The following is a 24,000-nucleotide window of genomic DNA, read 5'->3' as shown; positions in this document are numbered from 1 at the left end:
TAACAGGAAAGTACATCGGAAATGTGAGGGAATATCTATGGAAGACTACAGAAAGGTAGAGAAGTCAATTTCTATTGGATGTAAGGGTCTTAAATTCTACTGTAGAAGATGTGAGCCCAATTTTTCGGAGTCAGTTACCTTGAATGAGCTTGGCCGAAAAATGGAAACGTTAGAATTAATGGCAAGAGATATGTTTGCTTCATTAGAAAAACAAATAATTGAACTGAAGACGGAAAATCAATTTCTTAGGCTGGGGGTTACTGGTGAGCTACCCGTAAAGGATTTGAAACCAAGTTATTCTGACGTGGTGAAAGAGAGAAATTTGATTTTGATTGCTGATGAAGATGAGAATGAAGCTACCACAATGGAAGAGAAGAAAGGTGTATTAACAAAAGTCCTTGGGAATATTCAAATTAGTAACGTAAAGCCTACGAAAAAAGGTTCACTGGTCGTTGACTTTCCAGACAAGAAAACAAGAGAAAATGCTAAACGAACTCTGGACCAGACAGCTGATGACCATAAATTATGTTCAACTGTACTTCAGAAGATGTCTCCTAAAATCACCGTTGCCAATGTTAGTAATCAAGAACAGATGGATGACGTCTTGCCTGCGATTTTGAAGAAGAATAACATATTTCAAGGTATTAATGTAAGTCCAGATGTTATGAAACTAGTATCAACTAGAGAAGCTAAAGATGGTAAATCGTATAATTATACTTTTAAATGTACACCTATCATTAGACGCAGATATACGAAAATGGAGATATACTTTTCACCAACTTTGGTCGACATAAGGTATGGGATAGTTATCATGTTATAATATGTAACTACTGTCAAGGATATGGTCATTTTGAGTCCAAATGTAGAGTCAAGGCTTCGAATGGATCTAGGATATGTGGACGTTGTAACGGAACTGATCATGAGACAAGGCATTGTCAGTCTGAAAGTTTGAAATGTCATCATTGTGCGCGAATGAACCTCTCCGATAATCAACATGCTGTTTTTGACTGGAATTGTCCATCGAATGTTGCTGAGAGGAAGCGAATTGCCCAACAGACTGATCATGGATTCCAGTAATAGAAGAATAAAATGTGCCTTACTGAATGCGCAGTCAGTACGCAACAAGACAACAGAATTAAGAGAATTAATCTGTGAACAAGGAATAGATGTGTTCGCTATAACAGAAACATGGCTAAGTGCTACTGATAATTTGAAAATTAATGAACTATTGCCGGACACTCATAAACTTTTTCACACACCACGTAATTTTGGTCAGGGAGGTGGGGTTGGCATTGTTTTATCCAAAACATTTACAAACGTTAGAACTAGGGTTGTTGGAGCGTTTGTGAGTTTTGAGTATTTAGCCTTGGAGTTTAAGGCCTATAATGTACAGTTTTTATTTTTAGTAGTATATCGTCCTCCGCAGCTAAGCAAGGCTACGTTTTTAGAAGACTTTTCTGTATTCTTGGATTGTTTTGAAAATGAAAAATGTAATGTATATATATGTGGAGATTTTAATATGTGGTTAGAGGATTATAGAGATACAAATGTAAAGAAGTTTATTGATATAATGAACAATATGAATTTTGTTAATAAGGTGAATGTATTTACCTCTAGGTCAGATCATATTTTGGATGCTGTGTTTTGCTTTACGGGTGATAATTACTTTATGAATTTGATAGTGGAGCCAGATTTTTCTATCTCTTTTTACCACAAGCTTATTATGTTTGATATTTCAGTCTTATTACCAAGTAAACTTAGGACTAAAATAACATTTAGGAACAAACGGTTATTAGACTGTACTGTACTAATAGATGTGGGTGTTACTGTTATTGAGGAAAAATATAATGAACCCTGTGGATGTACTGACTTAAATAGTAGCAGAAATATTTCTGTAGGTGAATGTGTGGTCTGTCTTGTTGCTTTGTATTTTTCTGTATTTTCCAAAGAATATGATAAAATGTGCCCTGTGGTGGAGAAAGATATTGTCATAAAAGACAGCTCCCCATGGTTCAATGCTGCAATTAGGGAAGCTAGGAAAAAACGGAGGTTGGCAGAGTCACGTTGGCATAAGCATAAAACAAAACAAAGAGAAATCGAATGTTATATGTGGAAGCTAGGAATGAGGTAAATAGATTATTAAGAGATGTAAAGAAGACATATTATAATGAAAAAGTAACTGAGGTTGGGTCCAATATCAAAAGGCTGTATTCTGTGTTCGATGAACTTTTAGGGAAAATTAAGAGGCAAGTTTTACCAGACGGGAGGTGTGAGCTTGAATTGGCAAATGAATTTGCTGAATTCTTTGAGTCAAAGGTTGCCTGTTTACTTTGTAACTTCACAACTGATGTTTCTTGCCCCTATCCTTACTTTCCTGATTTTCCTTTCTCAAAGTTTTTGCAGTTTAGGCCAATTTCACTCGATGCTTACAAAACTATGTTCATTAGTTCTGGCCGCTCCTATTGCAGTAACGATCCTTTTCCAATAAATGAGGTCACCGACGCCCCGAACATAGATAGGTTACTGCAATTGCAGCTTCGAATAGTCAACTTGAGTATTACTAAGAGCTTAGTCCCGTCCTCTGAAAAAGTTGCTATCATTAAACCATCTCTTAAAGGATCCCTTGATCATCAAGAATTGAAATCTTACAGACCAATTTCTAACTTGTCTTTTTTGTCAAAAATGATCGAGACTTCCGTTTTAGATCAACTCAGTCAGCACTTGAAAGTAATTGGAGCTATTCCTGAAGATCAGTCGGCTTATCGGAAATTCCATTCTACTGAAACAGCTCTTTGTGCCGTAATTAATGACTTGTTAGGTTTCTCCGATGACGGTAAATGTAGCTTGCTTATTCTCCTAGATCTTAGCGCTGCTTTTGATACAGTGGTTCATGAAGTGTTAATAGAGGATATGACTGCTATTGGGATCGATGGGGATGCTCTTAAATGGTTTAATAACTATTTATCGAATAGATCTTTCAAGGTGAAGGTTAAAGATAGATATTCTGAAAGTAGAAAGCTCACCACGGGTGTTCCACAAGGAAGCGTACTTGGCCCGGTTCTTTTTAGTATTTATACAATCGAGTTGTCTTGGATATTTAAATTACATGGCGTTCAATGTAAATTTTTTGCTGATGACACCCAGTTCTATTTAATAGTAGATGACATTATTGAAGATCAAGCTGTTATTGATAGACTTATGGCAGATGTTTCGAAATGGATGCAAAAGAAAAAGCTGAAACTAAATGAAAATAAAACTGAATGTATCCTAATTGGCACTAAATATAACTTAAGAAGGTTTGATAACGTTAATAGCATCTCCATCAATAAGGAAAATATTTTGTTAACTGATAAAGTCAGAGATCTCGGGTAGTAGTTTGATGGTTCTTTGACATTTGATGAACATATTAACAATGTGGTTAGGACCGCAAATTATCATCTGAGGAATATCGCATCCATTAGAAAATATCTTAACGAAGATGCCACTAAGCTGCTAATTAATAGTTTGGTAGTTAGCAGAGTAGACTATTGTAACTCGTTGTATTACAATTTACCAAATTATCGTCTTAAGAAACTTCAAATGATTTTGAATAGAGCTGCTAGACTAATTGTTGGTATATCCCCGCGAGAACATATTACTCCAACCTTAATTAAATTACACTGGTTACCAGTCAAAGCAAGGATTATTTTTAAACTTTGCGTCTTAACATATCAAGCTATTAACACGGGAGAGCCATTGTATCTTAAAGGTTGCCTGAAAAGATACGTAGTAGGGCCTGGTGTTCATACACGCCTTTCCCGTGATGATTTCAGACTTGATGAGCCTCGTGCAACGACCACTCTTGGTACGAGAACTTTTAAGCACTGCGCTCCTAGATTGTATAATCAACTCCCGGCATCAGTTAAGTGTGCTGGAAATATCTTTCAGTTCAAAAAGCTATTGAAAACCCATTTATTTTCACTCAGCTATAACACTGAGACAAATGCAATTAACCCGCTTTACATCACATAGACTTTTAAATTTTTAACTATAATATAAGTGATTTGGAAATCCCGTCTGAACGCTTAATAGCGAAAGCAGGGATACTTGATAAACCGTCAGACATAGACATAGACATAGAGTTAAACACTACTCTCAAAGCGTGGACTACTGCAGTCAACTCAGCTGAAAATGAAGAAGCTGAGTCAGGCAACTGATCTAAGCTGGAGTTTCCTTTGGTTATGACTGCACAGTCAGCCCCATTTCTGGACTTTGATCCCTCAGTAAATACCTCATAATCTTTTGCATGCGGCCGATTATGCTCTAAAAATTTGGATTTTACTTCCTGTGGGGGAGAGTTCTTTTACATATGTCTGTAGAGCATCATTCTATAGTAGGCAAAAGCTATGGTGGGTGTGCTGGACACTGAACTGGCCAGATTTTTTCATTAAGGATGTTATTGTTATCCAGCTGTTCTTTAAGGTATACTTAAAATGGTTTAGAGTTAGCTTTGATATGATAGACAGCGTCTGATTTGGTAATTTATTTTATGGATTACCTTTATTGCATACCAAAGTCCCAATTCCTCCCTATGGAGATCTAAGGGCAGGTGATAGGTATCAACATGAATACTCTCAATGGGAGAAGTCCAAAATGCCCCAGAGCAGATTCTCAGGCCCATGTTATGCATTACATCCAATTCACAAAGATTTGTCTTACTTACAGAAGAATATATTTCGCAACTGTAATCCAGCCTTGAGAGACACAATGCATCATATAAACGGAGCAGTGATTTCTTTTCTGCTCCCAATCAAAACTGGAGATGACCTTTAAAATGTCTAATGACTTTCTTCCTTTTTGTTTGAGATAATCAATATAATTTGACCAAGTCAACTTTTTATCAAAAATTAGACCTAAAAACTTATCTTCATCTTTATACAATAAAATCTCTCAATTTAAAAGCAGATTTGGCAATACTTCCTCACATCTGCTTTTTGTAAAGTTTTAGCTGATGAAAATTTAAAACTATTTTTTGATGTCCACCTGCATACTGCATCTATATGCTTTTGTAAGTCCCTACATGCAGAAAGGGCATCATATGACGTTATATAAATAACTAGATCATCAACAAATAATGAACTTTTTACATGAGGTGAAAGGACATCAAGGATCCCATTTATTGCTCTGGCAAAACATGTGAACTTAAGACACTGCCCTGAGGGACTTCTTCTACCTGACAGTAAGATGAGGATAGACTGGCTCCCACATGTACTTTTAAAAATCTTTTAGATAAAAAAGAATTTAAAAACTTCATCATGGTTCCTTTTACTCCCATGTTATGAAACTATTTCAGAACTCCATATTGCCAAGTGGTATCGCTTCAAGAGAGGATCTAGGGTACTCCTATTTTTCCGAAAATCAAATTGGTTAGGAGATAGGAGGTTTCTAGAATCCAAATACCACACCAAACGAGTATTGATCATCTTCTCCATCAGCTTGCATATGCAAATCGTCAGAGCTATGGGACAGTAACTACTTGTTTGAAGAGGATCTTTGTGGGGCTTTTGCACTGGTATAATAATTGATAATTTCCAGTTCCTTGGCAGGATCCCAGTTTCCCATTTTTTATTGATTATCTTTAAAAGGAAGAGCTTAGCATCTGATGGAAGTTGACGGATCATGGCATACAAGATAACATCTTCACTGGGAGAAGAATCTTCAGAGGATGAAAACGTAACTTGTAGTTCTCATGGTGAAAAGTGGGCATTACGTTCATCAGAGTTATCTGGGGAATTTATAGCAACTTGAATGTTTCATATTCTCCTAAACTCCTCAGAGTACTTATTGGGCCTGGACACTTCGGAGAAGAATTTTCCTAATGCTTCTGCTACCTCCTGTGGTTCCGAGATAATATTATTATTAATTTTCAGAGTTGGAGGAGGGGATGGTACAGACTTTCCACTAAGTTTTTCATTTGCCTCCAAACGATCTGTAAGTGTCTAGGAGGTGTTCCTATTTATATAGTATATCCAGGATTCTCGTTTAGTTTTATGATAATAGCAACGTTTCTTTGCCAAAGATCGCTGATAGATAATCTTAGTTGTTTGAGAACCACTATTTTTGCATTCCCTAAAACATTTTCTTGAAATCTTGCGAAGGATGGTGCTGGTCTTGTCCCACCAGGGAACTGCCGGTTGTCTGGGTTTATTTCCTGTCTTTGGTGTTGATGTATTGGCGTTCATTATTATTTTATCAATGAAATAAGAATAAACTTCCATATGAGATGGAAAAGAGCCAAATTCTCTCTCCATAGTTGTGCCCCATCTATATTTAACCCAGTCAGCATCCTGTACCTTCCACTTTGGTAGTGAACTGGATGGAATGTTCTCACAAAGCGTTAAATGTATTGGGTACTGCAAGAAATTATTAACAAGCCAGTTATATTCCATGGCTACATTGGACGAACAAATACTGAAGTCAATAACTGAATAATTGTTAGTATAGATGTTATGGTAGGTCACTAAACCATCATTGCATAAGATGACATCATTTGTATTTAGGATGTTCTCCACAATTACTCCATATGCACCTAAATTATTTCCTTTCCATAAAGGATTATGGGCATTAAAGTCACCCATAAGTACAAAAGGAGGGGGGAGCTGTTCCAGGAAGGTAAATTGAGCAGATGGTAATACTTTTTAAAGTATAGATGTAACTGCTACGACTTGTAGTGGCGAATTTAATTGAACTACTGATTGTTGTATAGACTTATTAATTATTATTGCAGCACCACCATGAGCCCTGTCACCAGGAGGTGGGGTTGAATTGTATATTATGTGATTTAAGCCTGGATTGTAAGAGGCATTACCAAGTTTGGTTTCTTGTAAGCAGATAATTCCAGGGTTATGATCATGCATCAATGCTTTAAGCTCTTCTGTACGAGATCGGAGACCTAAGCAGTTCCACTGAAGGATATTGAATGAGAATGTTATTTATTTTTTGATGTTGGCGTTCCTTGTCTTTTCCTGCTTATGATGGGATGGAATTTTATTTGGTTCACCAGGTCTTGTTAATTTCCTTTTACCTGATCCACCTCCAGAGATGTGGCCTGAAGAGGAATGATTGTTTAATTTTAATGATAATTTGGTTCTGATTGATCTGTCAATTTGGGAGCACTAAATTCTACATCCATCAAGTGAGCATCTTGCTCTGTACTAGATGGAATTGACTCTACTGGTGGTCAAGAGGTAGAACTTATTGAGTCAGATGAAATCTTCACATCAGAACATGATGCGGATAATGCCATTTTTTCATAGGCTGTGAAGTTAACAATAGTTCTGATGGATCATCTAGAACCTCATACTTGTTTGGAGTCTCAACAACATGTTTGTTTGGGGAGGTCTGTAGACTACACTTTTGGCTAGGTGAATATTGGAAGCCATCACTAACATGGTTAGTTCTTTTTTTCATTCATTGCTCCTTAGGTGTTATCTTAGTAAGTAAACTATCTTCAGTTGCAGGTAGCTGTAGACACAGGTTGGACATGTCAACTCTCTTGGGCTAGAGAAGGTGAAGGTTCAGAAGCAGTTGGATTCTGATTATTTTTGATAACTATTTTTCTTACAGTTTCCCTTTTCTCTGTAAGCTTCATTTTTGTTATCGCTGTTGCATATCTTAAGAGGTGAAAAGAGGGGGAATGGCTAATAATATGTTTAAAGTGTTTTTATATAATAATAAAGTCACATAGCTCTACTCGCCTAGAGACAAGGGGTGGTACGCTGCAAAGTTCACATTGGAGAAAAAGGTATTTGCTGAACAAGCAACTTGTCTCAGAGGTCGTTCCCCGTTTGCGAGGCATGTGCATTCGTTTGTACGCGTATTACGGGCCTACTGGTTCAGGGTACTTGTGGAAGACGCATTCTTTGTGCAAAAGAGATAACAAGTGGTTGCTCCGAGTGTCGGGAGAAAACGCCCATCGAAAAGGTAGGACACGTTCTATAAAAACTTAGAAAAACTGTTACCTTTTGGAAAAGAGAGAGAAGTGTGAAAATACTCTCTTTACGTAAATACTTTGAAAAGAGTGATGTGGGGTGTCTATATAACTATTATCTTTATTACAGATGGGTCCGATTCCATGGTTGATTAGAAACGGGATTCTCTAACTGACTAATACAAGACAATATGACTTTTTGGGGTTTGAGAGTGTAACCTTAGTCAGGAGGGTAGAATGTTATCTTACTGGTTTCTTTATGGGTAGATTTGGGTGTTTATGCCATTATGACTTGTTAATCATTTTGTTCTTTGTTATAACCAATAGCAGGAAGTTCAGGACAAAAGGCAGCAACGAGAAGTCCATGGCCACCATAGATAAGGAAGCCTTTGCAATAGTGTCGAGCTTAGTTCATTTTAAAATGTTACTGATGGGGAATAAAGTAGAAGTCCTTACAGATCACAAACCATTACTCGATCTTTTTAATAAACCCGATTTGTCTCCCAAAAGAGCTCGATGGTTTCTAACTATCAGAGATTTTGATGCAAAGCTCAAATATATAGAGGGCAAATTTAATGTTGTCGCGGATGCTCTCAGCAGGAGTTTTCATGACGCGGAAGGTTTCCAAGTCGCGCAGGTCATTAACGAAGCCATACTATGGGATATACCTCTCATAGGGCTAAGGCAAGATGAAGACGAGGTTTTAGCAGATGCGAAAGCATTTCTGAGAGGGGAATTAGTCAAGAAACGTTATAGCTTGCCTTTTTCGGGTTTGGAGTTAGAAGGAAATCTGTTGGTTAGGAAAATTAAATATAAGTTGAGAACCAGTGAAAGTAAAGGAGATACGACACAGATCATAATTCCGAAAGTCCTATTTCCAGTGGTTTTAGATATAGTTCATTGCAGGTTCGGTAGTCCTCACTTGGGAATAGAAAAAACTTATGATGAGGTTCGGGCTAAATACATTTGGAAAAATGTGGGTAAAGATGTGGATAATTTTGTAAGGAATTGTGCGGTGTGCAACGCATGTAAGCCTGCTAGGACAACATCATGCAAATTAGGATCGTATCCTATACCGAGTAGACCTTTTCAGAGAATACATATGGATGTCTTAGGGAATTTTTGTGAGTCTAGATATGCGAACAAGTACTTGCTAGTGATAATAGATGAACTTACAAGGATAGTAGAAATTTTCCCACTTAAGCATAAAACGGCCGAAGAAGTAGCCATAGCATTTTTCAATGGTATCGTTTGCAGATATGGTTCACCCGAAGTTCTATTAACCGACAATGGGAGGGAATTTATGAACAAAACCTTGGAGTGTTTGGCTGAATTCATGGGAATACAGAAAGTAACAATTATTCCATACAGACCCGAGGCTAATGGGTTGTGCGAACGAGCAAACAGGAAAGTGCTCGAAGCGCTCAGAAAAACGGTAGGTGGTAATGATAGAAATTGGGACAGATATATTAACATTGTTAGACATAGCATTAACACCATGGTTAGCGATTCAATTAAAATGTCCCCTTTTGAAGCTTTGTTTGGTTATCCAGCGCGAGGCACATTTGATTTGTTAACTACGCCTCACCAGGGGGAGTATACGGTTGAAGCGCTGATATCCACAGCGAGAGAGAGACACACATGTCTCAGCCGTAATCTCGAGTCCACAACCAGAGATATGGTTCAGAAGAGTATTAGTAAATCATCTGATCCCAAGATCAATGTCGGTGATAAGGTACTTTTAAAACTTAACGTGAGAAATGAGTTAAATTACAAACTAGGCCGAAGTTTGAAGGTCCTTTTAAAGTCATTGAAGAGAAAATTGGAAATAGGTTTATAGTTTTAAATGAACGAACAGGTCAGTCGAAGCTAACACATACCTCGAAATTGAAAAGAATTGGTTGTGGCAATTAATATATGATCGTGCAATTGCATTCATTTTTCCTTTTTTTTCCCTTGTTATCTGTTTTTGTAATTTGATGACAGAATGGCTTCGCATTTTTTTTCCTTCTCCTTTGTTTCCTTCTAATGTTTTTCTCTCTTATTATATGTAAGTCTGCGGCGTTTTGGCGTAAGATTTCGGGGTTAATATTTTTCGGCACATTTTTGCTTTAGCTGAGAAACGGTATGGTCTTTTTAGCGTGGGGTCAGTAATTAAATAGAGGAATTATTTACGTCACCTGAGTGGTGATATTATTAAGATGATGGTTTATGTATAATGAGATGGCTCTGGGGAGTGTGCTTACGAAGTTCAGTACTAAACATTTTTTTTTTTAGAATCACGAGTTTCTAGCGTCGCGAGTCTGAATATGCTGCAATGCTAAGCACCTGACGTGTTCATAGGTGGGTTTCTTTTTTGCTAAAGTTGCTGTAAGGAGTCCGGTTGCGAACCTTCCCTTTGGAATTGATTACTCGGGGATTTGCACGGTTTTCGGAGATGCTGAGTATGACATTTCACGAGAACGTGTCATGTAAGGGGATTTTTTTTTCTTGTCGATAGGGTTGCTGCGCTAGCAGATTCTGTAACGGTATACATTACGTTTTGGGAAAAGATGTTGAATTATATATGTTTTTTTTTCTTTTCTTAACGTCGTCCGAGAAGATTAAACAACTGATGGTTTTCTTTTTCTTTTCTCTTATGTGCGCTGTGTGATGGGGAGGGGAAAGTTCACTTACAATTGTTGTATTATATATCTTATTTTTATTTATATATTTTTTTTTCTTCTTTTTCTTTTCTTACGAGAGATGTTGCAATGAGGGTTAAGCTCTAAATAGCATTTATCTTTTAGATAGAAGATATAATTTGTCAGGGTATGTGGGTTGGATAGAAGGGGTGTTCGGCATTATATTTTATGGAGGCTAGTTATATAAACCATAAAGGGGTTTTTACTGTTAGACTTTATGAGTTCTCTTTTGATAGTGTGTTTGTCAGATATGGGATTATTTGTGAGAATTCAGTAGGTAAAGATTATTTGGTTTAGCGAGGGATTTTTCTTTTTTTTAATATTTGATTAGTAGATTGAATATATTAATTAGTGACGAATTTGTGGGGTAAAACCAGACTTGAGTTATTTTATGACCATGTAGACCTTTTAAATACGGACACACAATGACTTTGGAGAATTCCCAACTCTACGTGAGGATGGCAAGGGAGACGACTTCGTTCTACAGTACCAGAGGTTGAGTCAAGTCTACACACGAATGGCAGTTTTGTGGACTGCCTTGGCAAAGGATGAGATGTCTTTGATATAATTTCTGGGATAAATCAGGAGTCTACAGTCTTCGATGAGGCGGGTGTGAGTAGCACTTGCATAGAATAACAGGGTGGTGACCACGTTTACTTCAGTAGAAAACGTCGAATCTACAGTTTCGCGACGGGAGGGTGTTGGATACACTCACGAGGGTCGCAGACGCTGAATAATTGCGCGTGCTGAGTTGTTTCGAGTTGGGTTACGTACTCGACCTGCGTCTACAACAATTCGCTCATTCTACAGGGGTCCCAGCTGTTTGACAGTTCCTGCAGGATTCTTACAGACTTCTTCATGGTACTTAGTCGGCGTGTCTACAACTCGTCGATAAAGGTGTTTCACTGACACCTACACGGAAGCCATAAGGCGGTTCGAATCCCACCTACAGTGGAGTCCGTTACAGTCCCGCCACTCGAAGAAAGTGGTGAAGATGAACCTTTTTTTTTTGATGACCGCTATACTATACCAATAGTAATGGTCATGTTAGGCGCTATACTGATCGCCATTTGTGTACTTGGAGTCCCTAAACTTTTATGCATTCGACGAAGCACAAGTGCTCCGGCAACGGAGGTGGCTCTAAGTCATGTGGTACATTGATACATTGGTCATTAGATGCCGATATGGTGTGCGACGGGAGTGTATTATTTTCTTTTTTGAGCCAGCATCTGGTTTTATATATATTGTAAGACGCTTGTGTATCTAGTGCTAGGCGGGAGCTAGCATGGGGTAGCTGAGCTCCTCTTAAGAGGTGAAAAGAGGGGGAATGGCTAATAATATGTTTAAAGTGTTTTATATGATAATAAAGTCACATAGGTCTACTCGCCTAGAGACAAGGGGTGGTACGCTGCAAAGTTCACATTGGAGAAAAAGGTATTTGCTGAACAAGCAACTTGTCTCAGAGGTCGTTCCCCGTTTGCGAGGCATATGCATTCGTTTGTACGCGTATTACAGGCCTACTGGTTCAGGGTACTTGTGGAAGACGCATTCTTTGTGCAAAAGAGATAACAAGTGGTTGCTCCGAGTGTCGGGAGAAAACGCCCATCGAAAAGGTAGGACACGTTCTATAAAAACTTAGAAAACTAATACTAGACAATATGACTTTTTGGGGTTTGAGAGTGTAACCTTAGTCAGGAGGGTAGAATGTTATCTTACTGGTTTCTTTATGGGTAGATTTGGGTGTTTATGCCATTATGACTTGTTAATCATTTTGTTCTTTGTTATAACCAATTGCTTTGGGAAATAAATAGTATTTTTATATTTACGCAGTCTTAATAAGCCTCGAGACATCTTACTGACAGGGCACCGTTGGCAACAGGTAAGAGTTCCCAGTTTGTGTAGTTTAGGGAATAAGGGGGGGATACACATATGAACTGTTTCTGTTTGTGCCTAATATTTGTCTTTTGGCGCTACCTAAATTTGCTATTTGGACACCCTTTCAAAGAGGGTGAATGTTCGCCATCACACACAAAGCAGAACAATTCTTTATGGCACGTGGTATTTGGTTCTGAGCATCTGAGGCAGCATTGGTTCTTCAGACAATATTCACTTGAATGGCCATACTCAAAGCATCTTCTACATTGTTTTGGAGATGGTTTAAATCTTCTGAGCTGCATTCTCACGTGATCCCCAATGCTAATATAGTCAGGGAGGTACTCTGAGGAGAAGTTTATCAAAATGACATTATTCTTTCAGTTAATTTTCTTGACTTGATATACACTTAGCAGACTTCTGCTTAATATTCCTTTAGTGTGACTGAATAATTTATGAGGGGATATTGACGCTATTTGGTTTTTGAGATGGCATAAAAGTCTGTGACAGTCTGCTTTGCTTTGTATTTTATTCTAAGCCTTAATGCGAATGCTCTGTCCATATCTTTTAATATTATTATGAGGAATACCATTTAGGGCAGTATTAAGGGTGTCGGAAGCTTTTAAGAAATTTTTACTGCCTTTTTTATGTGTTGCCACAAACCATACTGGGATAGGGGATTTTCTCTCTATTGTAGGCAGTTTTTTCCTCAGGAAAATAATCAAAAGGGCCCTCTCTAAGATTATTTATGCCAAACAGCTTTGTTTGTAGTGGCTTGTCATTGACTTCGTGACCATTTAGTTGGCTGTTGGCTTTCTCTGCAGATCTATTGCTATCAAATACAATATTAGCATCCAAAGAAGTCTCATCTTTGGCTATTTTGAGTCTAATTCTTTCAATTTTACCAAACTATTTTGCCATTAGTTCTATTACTTCAAAATTCTCAATGAATGAGAGATTTCTGCAATAGAGCGCTCTCAAGTTAGCTGGGAAGAGCCGGTAGAAGTATCTTTGTCCAGGCCAGTGTCATCAATATGATAAGATTGTTCCCGCATAGGACGAGTTAGAAAATTTTGACCAGGTAGTCCTCCACCCACCAAGGAGTCCAACAAGGGATGGGGTTTGGTACCATGTGGTGCCTATTCCTAGAGGATACTACTTGGCTATACACTTGGCCATCAGCGTCTTCAGTCCATTGAGATCAGACCCAGTACTGGTGGCCTTGTTTGGCATAAGACTTTTCCCCTCACTCTAACACGTCAGGTATTTAAATTCTACAGGTGAGGAGGAATGCCATTCAACCCCACCTTCCATCAGATCAGAAGGACTGTCAAAGCTTGGTCAGGTCCACTCGAAGAATTGTTGACAAAGCAGTCCAAAAAAAAAAAAAGAATAGAAATGTAGAGGTTGGATAGAAGGATTAAAAGTGAGAGAGAAAGGGTTGTAGGATGTTCTGTCAGGACCCGGGCACCTGTAGGAGTGCTATTACACTCCCACAGAAGCCAGGGTCCTTTATCTCTTCACCACTGGAAGGAGTCCTACTTGAGGGGAGTTGAGGGAGGAACTCTTCTGTTCACCCTAGAGCTATCAGGGCAGGTGAAGTCCTCTAACGTTCACTCCAAATCGGGGTTAACAACTAGTAGTTGAATACTTTTACAAATTAGAAAATATATATAGAAGACAAAAACCGAACCATTGCAGTGGCCTATGGTTTAATTACGATGAAGCAGAAGACTTCTATTGTACCACAGAAGACTTCTGTTGTACCGTGGGGTAAACATAAAGACAATACTGAATCTAATGAGACATATCTCTGTCTGATGATTCTCATAATAGTAACTGAGAAGCCCAAAAAAGGAATGTAAGTGAGAATCTAAAGCCAACCAGAGACATGAGACAAAAGTCTGTGATGGTCGGGCAGAGAGATTCAAGTTAGGTGTTAACCCTCTACAGAAGAGAAACACTGCTAGAACGAACAAAATCTCAGTTAGAGGACAGTACTCTGCCCCTCACTCGACCCCATAGGCCTAGTTGCCCGGTAGTACATTTTGTCTTGGAATGCGTTCATCTTATAGAGCTATCGAGTGCACAATAGATAGGTATTATACTCGAGCACCTGCATGATAGCAAAAAATAAATAAATAAATAAATAAAAAAGAGGGAAATCAACCCTCGTGTTCAGTGATAATACCAACCCTGTGGTGTTGTTGCCAAACAATACCACTAGATATCTGAAAGTGTACAGTATAATACCAGTCTATTTTACATTGTTCATAAGCATATAACATACCTTGTAATAAAAACAAGGTAGGAATTTATGGCTGAATATACACTCATAACCATGAAGAGTATATGGTACTGTAGAGTGACAATGTACGGGAAGTAATGTTATTAAGTTACTGTTTTACATCATAATGCATTACAATTTTTTCTAAGTAGTACCTCAGACGAACATGGAACACAAAATAGAATATCTGAAGCAATATGGAATTAAGAATTCTTAAGAAAGAATTTAACAGGATACACTGTTCAAAGCTAACCTGATTCTAAAACACCCCATCCTGCTACCACAGCTTTATCACCAGCGCTGATATCTTGTGCTGCTCCCAAACATATCGGCTGCACCCGAGTGTTGAATGTTGCTTCTCTTCCAAGATATATTAGTGCTATATCATTATCTTGCTGTAAGACAAAAATGTATGAGCTTGAGACATACACAATGGAATTGAAATCATTAGATTTTCTCTGTTTTCATGCACTTACAATAAACATATGTTAAAATTATATAGCCTCATGTTCTGTAAAGATTATTATTAAATATAATATCACTTTACACACACACATACACACACACACGCACGCACACACACACACACACCTCTCTCTTGGGTACAAAATTCATGATTAGGCTACATTAAAAAACTCAGGGTTCAACTTTTCACCTATGATAATCTTTTATCTACTTCTTTACAATTTTTGTTATTTTCACATGCTTTTAAGAGGCCATGGTATATGTATTGTTTACATAACAGTGGTAAACCCTGTCCAAAATTACTTTTATTCTAATTACCATTTCATTGACCTGTATCGTGTACCAAGGAAGCCCATTTACATCTCACAGGGATGACCTCTTCCACCAGAACAAAGGTGTAGTCATAAGGGGCACCTTTGGTGTCTTATTTGCCAATGCCTACATGGCTTATGTAGATGAAATAACTCTTAAAGACCACTGCAAACCCTGCATATATGCAAGATATATCGATGGCATCTTTTAACCATTAAGAACGAAAAGAAACTCATGCCTGCACTTTGCAAGAGAATATTGCAAGAAACAAGATCCTTCTTAGATATCCTAGTTATTGAAAATCTAGTTTTGAAACAAAGGTCTATAGTACCAAGGCAACAAAAGTAAGTGAATGCCTCAGTGCCGGGAGAGTGAGGGGCGGAATGCCACACACCATACCAACGTTCAGTGGTTGACGCTTATGTTAAAAGATCAGTAACTCACTGCCCCAATTGCAAACCAACATTGATTTCCAAGATAAGTTAATCTAGGACATGATTTGAAAGAAGATGGGCAGACTCTTCAAAGGAAACAGAAACTTAAACCAGGAACTTAGTCAACTCCCATCGAATAGATCACTTTTCTCTTTGAAGACAAAAAGAAAATCAGTAACATAATTAAGCGAGGAATGAGGCCCAATTTTCCCATGTGAAAAGATAAGAACAAGGATGTATTGCAAAACAAATCTAACAGCACTTATGATGATGAAAAACGATAATGGTGGCCTTGAGCAAAAGGAAGACAGGGCAAATATTGTCTGTGAGCTCACATGCCTGATGGCTACATGCTAGCCCCTTACCATAACATACGTTTGTCACACTCCCACAACTCTCAGGTGTCATTTGCAGGCTCACCAAAGCAAAGGAGCGAACTTCCAACACTATGGATAAAAATGACAGAAAACCACCTGTCTTGAAATTGAAAGAAAATTTTTTTATGATAAGATTATGTTTTATATATACTTACCAAGTAATTACATAGCTAACAATTTGTAAGTACCAGCAGCTAAAACTTGAAAATTGCAGTAGTGATTCTTTGGTTTTGGTATAGATAGCCAGCCCCTCCCACTTTCGGGGAAGATGGGAAACCAACTAGCAGAGAGCTCAATTTATTTATGCTTTAAATTCCATGAGAGGGGAGGAGGGAGAGCTCCCACTCTGTAATTACTTGTAAGTATATATAAAAAAAATTTTTATTATAGAAGTATCATTTTTATATAAGTAGCTTATCAAGTAAGTACATAGCTGATTCCCACATTGATAGGAGGTAGGATTCATGGATCTAATCTGCCCCAAAAGCATTAACAGCAATGAAATGAAAGTAAAAAGTTGCTAGCACTGTTTCCTTACCTGTTAAAAGAGCTGTTGCCGGAGAATACTACTTCTGGTAACAATTCTTATAACTTGTAGAGGTGTGACTGTACCAAGGGTCATCTGTTACATAAGTGGAAGCCTTATACCAAAGGATCCATCCTAGTGCTATTAAGGAATTGAGGTTGCCCCTGTCCAGGGTGCAGTACCATTATAAAGTCACCAGAAACAACGCTGTAACCTACACCTAAAAAACCATAAAAAAACCATAACTAAACCAACACAAGACTGGAGGGTATCCAGTATGAAGTAACCCCAAACTCCCATTCTAAAAACCAACATTAATTTCAAGGTGAAGAGTAAGGATGGAAGTAATGCTTTCTATACTCCCTCCCCAACACCATGCCAAAAACGAACGCGTACCTAAAGTACTGCAATTATTAAAAACAGTCTCAACATCATGTAAATAATGAGTCCCAAATACAGACTACATCCCCAATATGTAGATTGGAGAATGGAAGATATGCAGAGATTAAATCTAAAAGCGAGAGATGTCGCTACAGCTCTAATTTCATGAGCTCTAACCTTCAGAATAGGCAAAATCTCCTCTCCCACTTGAGAATGTGCTTCCTATTTTAAGACACGTAGAAAGAACGAAATGGCATTTTTCGTCATGGGACGAGGAGGGTATTTTACTGAACACCATAAATTATCGGACATACCTCTGATATTATCCATCCTGTGAAGGTAAAACTTAAATTGCCATCACTGGGCAAAGAAATCTCTCCTCATCTTCTACATCCACTAAATGAGTCAGATTTCTTATTGGAAAAGAGCGAGGCCAGGGATTAGCAGGGTTCTCGTTCTTAGCAAGAAAACCAAAGGCGTAAGAGCATTATGGCATCTCCTTTAGAAAATCCAATTCTCTTACCAGTAGCCTGAATTTTGTTTACCCTCTTGGCTGAGGCTAAGGCCACCAGGAAGAGAGTTTTCCTGGTAAAGTTTCTTAATGAGGCAGACGCCAGTGGTTCAAAAGGTGGACCGGAAAGCCATTTGAGGACTATGTCCAAGTTCCACAACACTAGCTCTAAGTTCTTGCACTTAGAAGTGCCGAACGATCAAATTAGATCTGATAAGTCTTGATTTCAAGACAGGTCCATGCCCCTATGATTAAAGACTGAGCTTAGCATTGCCCTGTAGTCTTTAATCATGGACGATGACAAGCCGTTCGATGTTCCCAGGTATAATAAGAAATCAGTAATCTCAGTCATAGATTTTTTAGAAGAGACTCGATTTATTTTGCGCTAATCGCAGAAAATAGATAATTTGTTTTGGTAGACACTGGCTGATGATTGACGCCTGCACTTCAAAATAGCATCTGAAGCCGCCCTTGAAAACGTGGTCCGAAAGTTCCACCCTCGGAAATTCCACCCATGAAAATTCCTCCCAGAAAATTCCACTCACGAAAATTCCACTCATGGAAAATTCCACCCACGAAAATTCCACCCTTCAAAAAATTTTAACTAATGAATTTTTCTCTTCCTCGGTCTCTCTTTGCGCCTCTTTCTGTTTAATTAAATTAAACAACCATCATCGTTAAACAACCATCATCATTAAATAACCACCATCATTACATAACGCTAATTACTTTAAAGAACCATCTCCATTAAACAACCACTATCTTTATAGAAGTTTATTTAAAATTTGTTTGCTTAATTTAAATAGTTGTCTTCTGTAAAGTTTTCCTTGGTGAGACCTTCATAGAATAACTAGAGTCATTTCCTTTTTAGTGTATTTAATATTGAAGCCATTTTATGTTTTGAATATTTACAATGGCTTTAAGTTTATTACAAGTAAAAAGAGAAAGAAGAAATTGTGTGATGAGGAAAACTATACAAGAAGCACCAAGATAATCTCTCAAAAACGAAAACATATTGGTGATGCAAACTATTTTATCAAGGCTGCAAGGCTCGTATTCACATGCCTTGTAATTGTAATGAGCCTACATTGCTGTATGGTTCGGGTAAGCATACTTATGCCGCTTCACAGGCAGCTATTAAAGGAATATATTTCACTAAGCTTCAAGAACTGACCTGTAATTGCCTGTTACCAAAGGGGCAGATATCCTGGGTAAGCTACAATACCCCTCCGAAAACATAGTAATTTTAATCAGTCATATAGATAATTTCCAAAACTCTCGAAGGGTTAGATTTGTATTAAGTAACATGAAACGTTTCTAATAATAAATATCTAATAGTACTGATGAATGTTATTTGCTTTGGAATGGAATATATAATTTACTCCAAAGGCCAAGCACCGGGACTTATGAGGTGATTCAGCGCTGAGAGGAAAAATTAGAGTAGAAAGGCTTGAAATGTGCAACAGGAGGAAAACCTCACAGTTACACTATGAAACAATTGTTAGGAGAGGGTGGAAAGTAAGTAGGAAGAAAGAGAACATGAACGGAAGTACAGCAAAAGGAATGAAAGGGGGTGCAGCTAGGGGGCGAAGGGACGCTGCAAAGATCTTTAAGTAATACCTACAGTGCACTGCATGAGGTGCACTGTAGGTACTATCCCCCCTATGGGGCATTTGCTTTGGGCTCCTGTTTGCTGATGTATACTTCTGCCAAAAAAAAAAATCCATATTATATACACACACATTAATACCTAAAGATACAAGCAGCCCAAAATACGAGTTTTTTAAGATACGAGCTGCGACTCGGTCCATATTTTTGTCTGAGATGCAAGTGGAATTCTGAGATACGAGTCGTGCTTCGGGAGGCTGCCACTATACTCGGTTTTTTTCCATCTGTCCATCCGCCTGTGGTGTTTGCGTCTGGTAACACTGCGTCCCGGGCTTTAGATAGTTACATTCAGCTTACATTCAACAATAATAACAATATCCTATTTCTAATATTAACAGTGTAATTCGCATACAGTAAATTATTAAAACACTTTTCAGTTGCAAATGTACACCCAGATATCCTTTTATTAACCCAAAACTTACACATAGCGTCACTATTTACAGCCCGGGACGCAGTGTTACCATACAAAAACACCACAGGCGGATGGACAGATGGAAAAAAACAGAGTATAGTTGGCGCACGGGTCCAGCATCAGCACAACCAGCATCTTGTTCATTCTTACATGTTACCCACATAATCAAGTTGAATCTTGTATGCTGTACTCGTTCTTCCATCATTTTTACATTTTTTACTTAACTTTTTTGTGTGCCATCATGGGGCCAAAGAAAGTGAGTGTAAAGGACAGTGATGAGAGGAAAAGACTGGTGTCAATAGAAGTAAAGCAAGAAATAATAGTAAAACATGAGCATGGTGCATGAGTGATTGAACTGTATGACCGCAGTACATCTACAATTTGTACCATCCTTAAAAAAAAGGATGCCATCAAAAGTGCAACACCAGCAAAAGGAACTACAATTCTGCCCCAATTAATTAAGGATAAATATCCATGAAGAAATGGAGAAACTTCTGCTGGTGTGGGTGAAAGAGAAAGAGCTGGCAGGATATACAGTGACGGAGACTGTAATATGCAAAAAAGCATATATTATTTGCGGTGACTTGAAGAAGGAAGTATCATCAACTTCAAAAGAGGCTGCAGAAGATACGTTGAGGCAAGTCATGGCTGGTTTGATAATTTCAAGACGAGAACTGGTATACACTGGTGGTGAGGCATGGTGAAGGTGCGAGTGCTGACATTAAGGCAGCTGAGGAGTACATCACATGTTTTGCTGTGCTTATTGCAAAGGAATGCTACATTACCCAACTAGTGTTCAACTGTGACGAAACAGGATTGTTCTGGAAGAAAATGCCACAGAGGACTTTCATCACCGCAGAGAAGAAGCTGCCAGGCCATAAACCCATGAAGGACCGTCTGACCCTTGCATTGTGTGACTGTAAAGTAAGGCCACTGCTAGTGTACCATTCTGATAATACTCAAGCCTTAACGACTCAAAAGATTCGTAAAAGAAAAACTGGAGGTTATGTGGCATGCCAATGCTAGGGCATGGGTTATGTGACAGTTTTTTATCGAATGAGTAAATGTCGTCTTTACTCCTGCAGTGAAGAAATATCTTCAAAAAAATAAACTCCCGATGAAAGCATTTCTAATCCTTGATAATGCTCCAGCTCATCCACCTGGTCTTAAAGTTGACATTCACGATGAGTTCAAGTTCGTGAAAGTCCTCTACCTCACACCCAACAGGACTCCAATCTTACAACCAATGGATGAACAGGTCATTTCCAGCTTTAAAAAAGCTTTACACAAAGCACTTGTTTGGCCGCTGCATAGAGGTGACTGTGAATGTAAATCTAACCCTTCGAGAGTTTTGGAAATGATCTATATGACTGATAAAATTACTGTTTTCAGAAGGGAATTGTAACTTACCCAGGATATCTGCCCCTTTGGTAACAGGTAATTACAGTTTAGTTCTTGAAGCTTAGTGATATATATATATATATAGTAGTATATATATATATATATATATATAGTATATATATATATATATATATATCTGTATATATAATTTAGTATATATATATAGATATATATATATATATGTATATAGATATATATAATTATATATATATATATATATATTATATTATATATATTATATTATATATATATATTTAATATATATTATCTATATATAACTTATATATATATATCTATACATATAGATCGACAGATAGAGTATAGTATGGTATATACAGATAGATATAGAGATATATAGCATATAGATAGATAGAGAGAGATAGAGAGAGAGATAAGATATATATAAGAATAGGAGGTAATATAGATAGATGTAGAATAGATATAGATATATAATAGATAGAATATATCTATATTGCTATAGAGATATAGATATATATAGATACATATATATAGATATTAGAGAGAGATATTATATATATATATATATATTTATAGCTAGATAGAATTAAATATATTATACAAATATATAGAATAGAAATATCAATAGATATTTATATATATATATATATATATATATATATATATATGATATATTCTATATATATATATATATATATATATATAGTACAGAATATATATTAGATATATATATTATATATCTATATATATATATATATATATATATATATATATAGACTATATAAATATATATATATATCAAATATAGAAGATATAGTATATATAGATATATTATAATTATATATATATATATATTATATATATGATATCTAGATATATATTAATATATATATATATATATATATATATCTATATATATATATATTATATATATATATATATATATATACTATTATAGATATAGATATATAGATGATATAGATAATATTATATATAATATATATTATATATATAAGATATATAACTATATAGATAGATATATATATATATAGATATCTAGAATTATATATATATATATATCTATATATATATATATATAGATATATAGTATATATATATATATATCATATAAAATAGAATATATATATATATATCTATATATATATAGTATATATATATATATATATATATATATATATATAGATATATATATATATATATATATATTCTATATAGATAGAATATATATATAGATATATATATCTATATATAGATATATATATATATATATATCATATGTATATATATATATAGTATATAGATATATAGATATGATATTAGATCTATATGTTATTAGATATATAATAGATATATATATATATTATGTAGATATATTATATGATTTAGATATTAGATATAGCATATATATATAATATATAGAGATGATACAATAGATATATATTATAGTATATATATCTTATATATATAGACTATATCATATATATATAGATTTAATACATATATATATATATCATATAGATATGTAGGATGATATATATATATATTTATTATAGATCTAGAGAGATATATAGATATATAATAGAGACTATATATTGATATCGATAGATTATAATATATATATAGCATATATATAGTATATATATATATATAGAGCTATAGATATGCATCTATAGGTTATATAATATATATATATACTATATATATTATCATACGAGATATATTATATAATAGATATATATATATATATATATAGTATTATAGAGATATATATATTATTAATATATATCTCTATACTATAGATCATATATATATATCTATCATAGATCTATCAAAAAAAAAACAATATCTATATATTATATCTATTATTAGTATATATATCTCCTGTATATATAGATTCTATTATATATATATATATATATCATCTATATATATCTATATATATATATTCTATAGATATACGCTACTATCTATCATAATTCTCTATCTCTATATAGTATTATAATCTCATTCCTATATATATCTCTCATCTATCTATATATATAAATATATGCAAATATCTAAAATCATTATATATATATATAATATTATCTACTATATATATATCTATCATTTATCTCTTCTATATATATATAATCTATCTCTATAATTATATACTATATATATATTAGATATATAGATATATATATATCTATATAGCATAATTATTATATATATATATATATATAGATCATATGTATATTCTATATATATATCTATTATATATTATATATATAGAATATCCATATATATAATATATATATTCTATAATATATATCTAGATATAATGCAATAATATATTATATATAATTATATATATTATATATATATATATATACTATATATATAATATATATATAGTATATACATACATATACTATATATAGATATATATCTATATACATATATATCTATTATATATATATATATATATCTATAAGATATATCTATATCTATCATATATATATATATATCTCTATATATATATACTCTCTATCTATATATATAAATATATATATATAGAAATCAAATAATAATTATATATACTTATATATATAGATATATAAACTCTAGAATATATATATATATATAGATAGACCTATCATCTCTTTAATATCTATATATATATATATACTATTATATCCGATATATAATTATCATATAT

At 35.3% G+C, this 24,000-nt stretch overlaps 1 protein-coding gene across 1 annotated transcript in view; it reads right to left on the bottom strand.

Annotated features, from left to right (window-relative positions):
- The window catches only part of LOC135198333 (uncharacterized), a 204,094-nt gene that overhangs the window by 22,831 nt on the left and 157,263 nt on the right, over positions 1–24,000 (bottom strand). The window contains exon 21 of the mRNA XM_064225904.1: positions 15,066–15,207. Within this exon, the coding sequence (XP_064081974.1) occupies positions 15,066–15,207 (142 nt within the window). The remainder of the gene's footprint in view (positions 1–15,065; positions 15,208–24,000) is intronic.

Source organism: Macrobrachium nipponense, chromosome 22, assembly GCF_015104395.2.
Source record: "Macrobrachium nipponense isolate FS-2020 chromosome 22, ASM1510439v2, whole genome shotgun sequence".
NCBI classification, from domain to species: Eukaryota; Metazoa; Arthropoda; class Malacostraca; order Decapoda; family Palaemonidae; genus Macrobrachium; species Macrobrachium nipponense.
The sequence above is the reverse complement of the archived record's forward strand: the minus strand, read 5'-3'. Positions and strand labels throughout refer to the sequence as shown.